Source organism: Nothobranchius furzeri, chromosome 19 (genome assembly GCF_043380555.1).
Source record: "Nothobranchius furzeri strain GRZ-AD chromosome 19, NfurGRZ-RIMD1, whole genome shotgun sequence".
Lineage (NCBI taxonomy): Eukaryota > Metazoa > Chordata > Actinopteri > Cyprinodontiformes > Nothobranchiidae > Nothobranchius > Nothobranchius furzeri.
In genome coordinates, this window is record NC_091759.1 from 12,743,735 (window position 1) to 12,752,426 (window position 8,692).

Sequence of the window (8,692 nt, forward strand, 5' to 3'; positions counted from 1 at the left end):
GCCTCGTTGGCTCAGTAGCCTCTGATGCAGCTTCAGCCTCTTCCTCCTTCTTAACTTCGGACTCCAACAGCGCTTCAGAGCGGATTACATAAGTTGTCCAGGAGCCTCCGAAGAAACCAGCTCTCATCAGCGGCAGACCACCTCACCTGGAGCAGCTCCCGGCAGCTGATGGATGGATGGATGGATGGATGGATGGATGGATGGATAGCTAGCTAGCTAGCTAGCTAGATAGATAGATAGATAGATAGATAGATAGATAGATAAAAGATTAATGCATCCCCAATAGGGAACAAGCTAGTGTCCCATTTGTGCTGGTCCCAAGCCCGGGTAAATGCAGGTAGTGTAAGGAATGGATGAAAGGAAAAGATAGATATATGGATGGAAGAACTGTAATGATGATAGCAGCATCAGGACCCCCCCCCCCCCCCCCCCCCCCCGATATTCTACCTGCACCCCTCTGTAGGGCTGGCTAAATCTGGCCCTGTTTTGTTTCCAACAAAAAAGAAAAGTAATGAAATAATTTTGATGTGTAGGAACAGATCAGTATTTTTATCAACACTTGGTACAGAAGAATTTTACATTTTACAACCTTCTAGATGTCTTTAATAGATGTTTCTGTTATAAACTAAATAAGTGAAAAGCAAACAAATGAGACTGACTTTATTTTGAGTTTAATGCTTATAAAACAAGCTTTATTTAAGCAGGTGAAAAACCACATGAATGAAACTGAAAGAGTTAGCAAAGTAAAACCAGCATCACAGTGAGTCCCATCAGTACTGGGAACACTGGTCTCTCCTGAGTGACTCTGAGACTGGAGACTGGGAGCCCTGGGTGGCCTCACAGGTCACAGAGCCCACCTTCCTCCACTGGTCTGCAGTGAGCCTCAGGGTGCTGCTCCAGCTGTAGAGGCCGTGCTTCATCACCACGGGGCTCCTGTCCTCCTCCCAGCTGCTGCTGCTGCCGTCCACCTTCCAGGACAGACTCCAGTCTGAGGGGAAGCCCTTGTTGGCCAGACACATGAGCGTGGCCTTCCCCTGCTGCAGCTCCTCACTGGAGGGAGGCAGCACCGTCAGGATGGGACGGGTATCACCTAGGAGACACCAATCAGGTTAGAGATCAGAAGAAGTTAGACTTTTTCTCATCAGGAAGTTTCTAGCAGATGTTTTTCTGCTCCACCAGTCTGACTCTCACACCTTGTTTCACTTCCTTTATAGAAACCTGTCAGTTAATCAGCTAGAAGAGAATCATCAGTTTTTAATCAAGTGGATAAAATATTTTTACAGGTTGTTGTAATTTTAACAGAGTTTGTTTTACCATTTAAAAACAAAATATTAAACCTAATTCAGAATAACTGAATAAATATTAAATGAGGTAAGTACATTTTAATAGAAGACGACACAAACGGACTCTTGCTAGTATTAATAAAACTCTACTGAACTATCAGCCTAAAATCTTTAGCTTCTCATCATAGACCAAAACTATTTAAAAACACAAAAATTTATGTTTCTAACATCATTTTAATTTACCTCCAACATGAAATCTGGTTCTGGTTCTAGTGACACAAACTGAGCCGTCGTACAAAAACCTCTGACTGTAGAGAGTCACGGCTCTCTGAGTTTGTTACACTGAACTAAAACTACAAACCTTCAAAATAAAACTTCACCTAAAACATAAATTATGTTCATTTTTCTTCAGACAGTCGATTCATGTTACATCAAACACAATTTTATGTGTAGAACCATGATGATAATTTTGGATCATAATTTTTCTAAAGCAATTAAAAATATATTTCTGTTATAGAATCAATTTATAAGAAGAAATAAAACAATGAAAATGCAATATTTTAAAGTCAGAAGAGAATTAATTTAAACTTACTTCCAACATCCAGTCTGGTTCCTCCACCAAACGTCCACCACAGTGATACAAACTGGTCGAGTCGTCGTACAAAAACCTCAGAGAGACACGGCTCTGAGTCTGACACAAACAAACTCTCCAGTTTTAGCTTTTAAAATTTGTAAAGCAGCACAATTGTTGATGCTTAAGTATAAACTCTTTAAAGTAAACCTTAACAACAAAATATGAGCTGTTGCTTCACAATAATGTTGTTTTTCAATTAAACAATTTAAATTGGACTCCATCCTAATGGAAGCATAGAGCTGCCACCAACATAATCAATAACAGTTTCACATTCTTTCAATATAAATATTGTAAAATAGGGAAAATTGTTCAGATGTGAAAAGTAGACCTGGATGAAGACATAACAATCCCTTAACCCTCTTGAGGCAGGCGTTGCAGATTTGCACCATTAAAACCTACCTGGTTACTCCACATATGTGTTTCATGAGCATTTTTAACTCAGAAGTACCGCTGAAGAACTTAGTTGTTGGTCCTTTTATCAAAACTTATTTTGAGCCTCTCCTCCTTGAACCGTCACCTTATCGTGGTGGAGGAGTTTGAGTGCCCTAATGATCCTAGGAGCTATGTTGTCTGGGGCACTTAGTGCCCCTGGTAGGGTCTCCCATGACAAATTGGTCTTAGGTGAAGGGTGAGACAAAGAGCGGTTCGAAGGATCTTTCATGGCGGTTAAAACGAAGAGTCGGAGTACCCGGCCCGGAGGGTTACCGGGGTCCCACCCTGGAGCCAGGCCTGGGGTTGGGGCCCGTGAGCGAGCGCCTGGTGGCCGGGCTTTCGCCCATGGGGCCCGGCCGGGCCCAGCCCGAACCGGATACATGGGCTCGTCCAACTGTGGACCCACCACCCGCAGGAGGAACATGAAGGGTCCGGTGCAATGCGAATCGGGTGGCAGACCAAGGCGGGAGCCTTGGCGGTCCAATCCCCGGACAAGAAAACTAGTTTTTGGGACATGGAACGTCACCTCGCTGGCGGGGAAGGAGCCGGAGCTTGTGGCAGAGGTTGAGCGGTACCGGCTAGATATAGTCGGACTCACCTCGACACATTGCATTGGCTCTGGAACCCGAGACCTGGAGAGGGGTTGGACACTCTACTTTGCTGGAGTTGCTCCGGGTGAGAGGCGGAGGGCTGGGGTTGGCTTTTTGTTAGCCCCGAGACTCTCTGCCTGTGTGTTGGGGTTTACCCCGGGGAACAAGAGGGTAGCTTCCTTGCGCCTTCGGGTCGGGGAACGGGTCCTGACTGTTGTTTGTGCTTATGGGCCAAATATCAGTTCAGAGTACCCACCCTTTTTTGAGTCCCTGGGACGAGTGCTAGATAGTGCTCCATCAGGGGACTCCATTGTCCTGCTGGGGGACTTCAATGCTCACGTGGGCAATGACAGCTTGACCTGGAGGGGTGTGATTGGGAGGAACGGCCCACCTAATCTGAACTCGAGCGGTGTTTTGTTATTGGACTTCTGTGCAAGCCGCAGTTTGGCCATAACGAACACCATGTTCGAACATAAGGATGCCCACCGGTACACTTGGTACCAGGGCAGCCTAGGTCACAGGTCGATGATAGATTTTGTAGTCGTATCATCTGACCTGCGGCCGTATGTTTTGGACACCCGAGTGAAGAGAGGGGCGGAGCTGTCAACTGATCACCACCTGGTGGTGAGTTGGATCAGATGGCAAGGGAACATGCCGCGTAGACCTGGCAGACCCAAACGCATAGTGAGGGTCTGCTGGGAACGCCTTGCAGAAGAACCTGTCAAGACGGTCTTCAACTCCCACCTCCGGCAGAGCTTTGACCACGTCCCGAGAGCAGTGGGGGACATTGAGTCCGAGTGGGCCTTGTTCCACTCTGCGATTGTCGAGGCGGCTGTTGCTAGCTGTGGTCGTAAGGTGGCCGGTGCCAGTCGTGGTGGCAACCCCCGTACCCGCTGGTGGACACCAGAGGTTCGGGGAGCCGTCAGGCTGAAGAAGGAGGCCTACAGGGCGTGGCTGGTCTGTGGGTCTCCGGAGGCAGCAGACAGGTTCCGGATAGCCAAGCGGGGTGCAGCAGTGGCAGTTGCCGAGGCAAAATCTCGGGCGTGGGAGGAGTTTGGTGAGGCCATGGAGAAAGACTATCGATCGGCTCCAAAGAGGTTCTGGCAAACTGTCTGGCGCCTCAGGAGAGGGAGGCAGCAACTCGCTCACACTGTTTACAGTGGGGATGGGGAGCTGCTGACGTCAACTGAGGCTATAGTCGGACGGTGGAAGGAATACTTTGAGGAGCTCCTCAATCCCACCAATGCGCATTCCGAGGAGGAACCAGAGCTGGGAGGCCTGGGGATGGACTGTCCGATCTCGGGGGCAGAAGTTGCTGAGGTAGTCAAACAACTACACAGCGGCGGAGCCCCGGGGGCGGATGAGGTTCGTCCTGGGTATCTCAAGGCTATGGATGTTGTAGGGCTGTCATGGTTGACACGTCTCTACAACATTGCGTGGTCATCGGGGGCAGTTCCTAGGGAGTGGCAGACCGGGGTGGTGGTCCCCATCTTTAAGAAGGGTGACCTGAGGGTGTGTTCCAACTATAGGGGGATCACACTCCTCAGCCTCCCTGGAAAGGTCTACGCCAAGGTACTGGAGAGGAGGGTCCGATCGATAGTTGAATCTCAGATAGAGGAGGAGCAATGTGGTTTTCGTCCTGGCCGTGGAACTGTGGACCAGCTCTATACCCTTGCAAGGGTGATGGAGGGGGCATGGGAATTTGCCCAACCAATCCACATGTGCTTTGTGGATTTGGAGCAGGCTTATGACCGTGTCCCCAGGGGCACCCTGTGGGGGACGCTCCAGGAGTATGGGGTGGGTGGCTTTCTGTTAAGGGCCATTCAGTCCCTTTACCAGAGGAGCATGAGTTTTGTCCGCATAGCCGGTAGTAAGTCGGACCTGTTCCCAGTGAGGGTTGGACTCCGCCAGGGCTGCCCTTTGTCACCGGTTCTGTTCATCACTTTTATGGACAGAATTTCTAGACGCAGCCGTGGTGTGGAGTGTGTCGAGTTTGGTGGCAGGAGAATCTCGTCTCTGCTTTTTGCGGATGATGTGGTCCTCCTAGCTTCATCCAGCTCTGACCTTCAGCTCTTGCTGGGTAGGTTCGCGGCCGAATGTGAAGCGGCTGGGATGAGGATCAGCACCTCCAAATCTGAGACCATGGTTCTCGACCGGAAAAGGGTGGCTTGCCACCTCCGGGTCAGGGGAGAGGTCCTACCTCAAGTGGAGGAGTTTAAGTATCTCGGGGTCTTGTTCACGAGTGAGGGTAGGAGGGATCGGGAGATCGACAAGCGGATTGGTTCGGCGTCTGCAGTGATGCGGACGCTGAGCCGATCTGTCGTGGGCAAGAGGGAGCTGAGCCAGAAAGCCAGGCTCTCGATTTACCGGTCGATCTACGTCCCAATCCTCACCTATGGTCATGAGCTTTGGGTAATGACCGAAAGAACGAGATCGCGGATACAAGCGGTCGAAATGAGTTTCCTCCGTAGGGTGGCCGGGCTCAGCCTTAGAGATAGGGTGAGGAGCTCGGACATTCGGGAGGGACTCGGAGTAGAACCGCTGCTCCTCCGGATCGAAAAGAGCCAGTTGAGGTGGTTTGGGCATCTGGTCAGGATGCCTCCTGGATGCCTCCCCGGGGAGGTGTTTCGGGCATGTCCTGCCGGCAGAAGGCCCCCGGGTCGACCCAGGACACGTTGGAGAGGTTACATCTCCAATCTGGTCCGGGAACGCCTTGGGGTCCTGCCGGAGGAGCTGGTGGACAAGGCCGGGGAGAGGACGGCCTGGAGCTCCCTAATTGGGATGCTGCCCCCGCGACCCGGACCCAGATAAGCAGAGGAAGACGAGACGACGACGTATTTTGAGCCTGAGAGGGTTCAAATGTCAAATCTTTCATTATTCTAATCATATAATTTGCTGATTGATGATTATTTTCATCACTGAAAAATTATTTCACAGCAAACCTCCTAGCATACAATAAAAAAACCACATACAAACATGAAATAACCAAAAGCAGATTTATTACACAACAACGTCATTTTGATCCAAGTCCTATCTGGAGTGAGTCAGCATATTTCCATAGAGCATGACTTTGCATCAGCAGCACCATGCTCCAGTGCTCTGGGAGAGTTTATAGTCCTGAGAGTTGAAGACTGGATGACTGACAGCTGTCCTTCATCACAACAGAAGACTTGGAAATCCTCCTGATCAAAACCATGACTTTGATCTGCGTCCTCATCTGGACTCTCCTCTGCTGCTGCTTTACAGGTAAAGTCCAGAGAATCCAACTCCTCTCCTCTATGAACATCTGTCCCTCTGGAATGAAGCCCACAAAAGCATCAAGCTGCTTTCTGCTTTTGTCTCCTCAGAGTCCAGAGGTCAGGTCACAGTGACTCAGTCTGCAGCAGTGAGCTCTGCTGTGGGACGCTCCGTCTCCATCTCATGTAGGACCAGTCAGGATGTTGACCATGATGCTTTTTTCAATGACCGTTTATCCTGGTACCAACAGAAAGAAGGACAACCTCCTAAACTTCACATTTATCTCGCCACCAGCCGACAATCAGGAATCTCAGATCGTTTTTCAGGCAGTGGATCTGGATCTGACTTCACTCTGACCATCAGTGGAGTTCAGGCTGAAGATGCTGCAGTTTATTACTGTCAGAGTCTTCATTATATAAACAGCAAGTATCTGTTCACACAGTGAAAACCCGTCGTACAAAAACCTCCCTCAGTCAGGCTGAACAGAAACTAACAGCTGGAAGCTTCAGCAGTTCACTGTTGACATAAACATGTGTAGCAACACTTTCATCCTTCAAAACACTAAATATGATATTTTATCTTAATATAAAATAATTAAATGTGCTGAATTTAATAAACCATTTAGATTTTAAAGAGTTGATGATTTTTTGTTAAATGAAAGAAAAAACTTAACGTACGAATAAATAACTGAAAAGAATGAAATTAGCGGACATAAAAAAAACTCAACCGTTTGTGTTTCAGGAAGACTAGAAGAAAATGAATAAAATCCAGTCACTTTTGTAAAAATGTCACAAATTATTGCAAAGAAGATTTGAAGATTTATCCTGAATCTGATCCTAATTAGATGAGACATGAATAACGTTCTGTTTTACATCATTTCACTCTTTTCTGCAAATAAACCTCTGCATAACAAACTATTTAAAAAGAAACTGATTAATTTTCATAAACAAGTTATCAGGGTGTGTCCGAATCCAGAGGAAGGATGCTTGTGAGTACGGGTCCTCGCCGGTCTAGCAAGGCCGGGTCCTTGCTAGACCGCTAAAACCGGAAGTCAGCGGCTCTGAATTCGGACAGTACTAGCCTCGTTTTATTCCCGCCCCCAGGTCCAGTTGCTTAGTTACCATGAGAGCGGCAACCAGGCTAACAAGCTGGGAAAATAGATCCAGAAATCTGTTGTTTTTTCCTTTTATACTTTTAGTTAATGACCTGCTTAATGTCCGTCGCCGACGTTATTATTTAAGGCTGAGAAGCAACCATATCCAGGTTATATATATATATATATATATATATATATATATATATATATATACATATATATATATATATGTATATATATATATATATATATATATATATATATTTGTTTAGTTTAGTGAACCAGCTTTCAGGAATCATATGCTAACTTAGCTAGTTTCATTTATCTTTTAAGCAACTGAAAGACCTGTGGCTAAAAGTACAAATTACTATAGAACATACTAACAAGTGGATAAATAATATTGCCTAAATAAATTTTAATTTACTAATAAAAATATTTGATCTTCATGCTTCTTTGTGTGCATAAAGTTTGTGTTCTGCATAAAATAGCATTGAAATATTAATGTTTATTGTGCTTTTCATCTTAAGCCTAATGCCTGTGTCTCTTTTTAAAAAAGCTTTCATTTCATTTAAACATTTTTACAGGCAGTTTGTGACCATCAGGGCCGCTTTATTGACACCTATGTGGGCTGGCCTGGGTCGGTCCATGATTCCAGGGTGCTCTGCCATAGCCCACTGCACAGGCAGTCTGCCTATCCTCCTCCAGGACACTTCATCCTCGAAGATGGAGGGTACCCCTGCCTCCACCATCCACTCCCCCTCATCACCCCCTACAAACGGGTGGTTCCAGGTGTGGGAGCCCAGCGCTTCAACAGCCATCATTCCAGGGCACGCTGCATCATAAAGTGTGCTTTTGGAATGATGAAGACCAGGTTCAGGGCCATCTTCCTGAAAGCGCTGGAGGTGCACCACACCTTTGTACCTCATGTAAGTTAACACACAGTGGAAAAAATGTTTATGTATTCTTTGATTTACAATTAAATATATAATTATGTTTTGTCTGTATTCCAGGTCATCACAGCATGCACCATTCTGCACATCTGCCTCAGTGCTGGTGACATTGTGCCGCAGGAGGATGAACCTGAGGATGATGCTGCAGAAGATGAGGGGGAGGCTGGCTTGGAGGCCGTCAGTGGTGCACTGTGGCGGGACCAACTTGTTGCTGAGGTGTCTGCTCTGGAGCAGGTACCACCAGACCACGATTACTGTTAGCAGGCAAGTAATTTACGTAGGCGTCTCTAAATTAAAAAAGCATTTAGTCTTTTGATCTGCTAGTTACACGTATTATATTAATAAATCCATATATCTCCTTTTGCATATATCTGAATGTTAGTGATGTGACAGCCGTTGATTGAGCCAGCCCAGCAAACCATTTTGATGGACGATGCATTGGACAGTGAGATGATGCATCCAGAAGCACC

General features: G+C 46.9%; 2 gene segments (V, D, J or C); one reads left to right on the forward strand and one right to left on the reverse strand.

The window, feature by feature from the left end:
- Nucleotides 1–438: 438 nt before the first annotated feature.
- Nucleotides 439–6,135, reverse strand: LOC129157197 (Ig kappa-b4 chain C region-like). The segment is given in 4 exon segments: nucleotides 439–1,090; nucleotides 1,876–2,002; nucleotides 5,912–5,973; nucleotides 6,084–6,135. Coding segments are annotated over 4 exon segments (561 nt in total).
- Nucleotides 6,042–6,621, forward strand: LOC139064216 (Ig kappa chain V region 3547-like). The segment is given in 2 exon segments: nucleotides 6,042–6,185; nucleotides 6,287–6,621. Coding segments are annotated over 2 exon segments (387 nt in total).
- The last annotated feature ends 2,071 nt before the right edge of the window (nucleotides 6,622–8,692 follow it).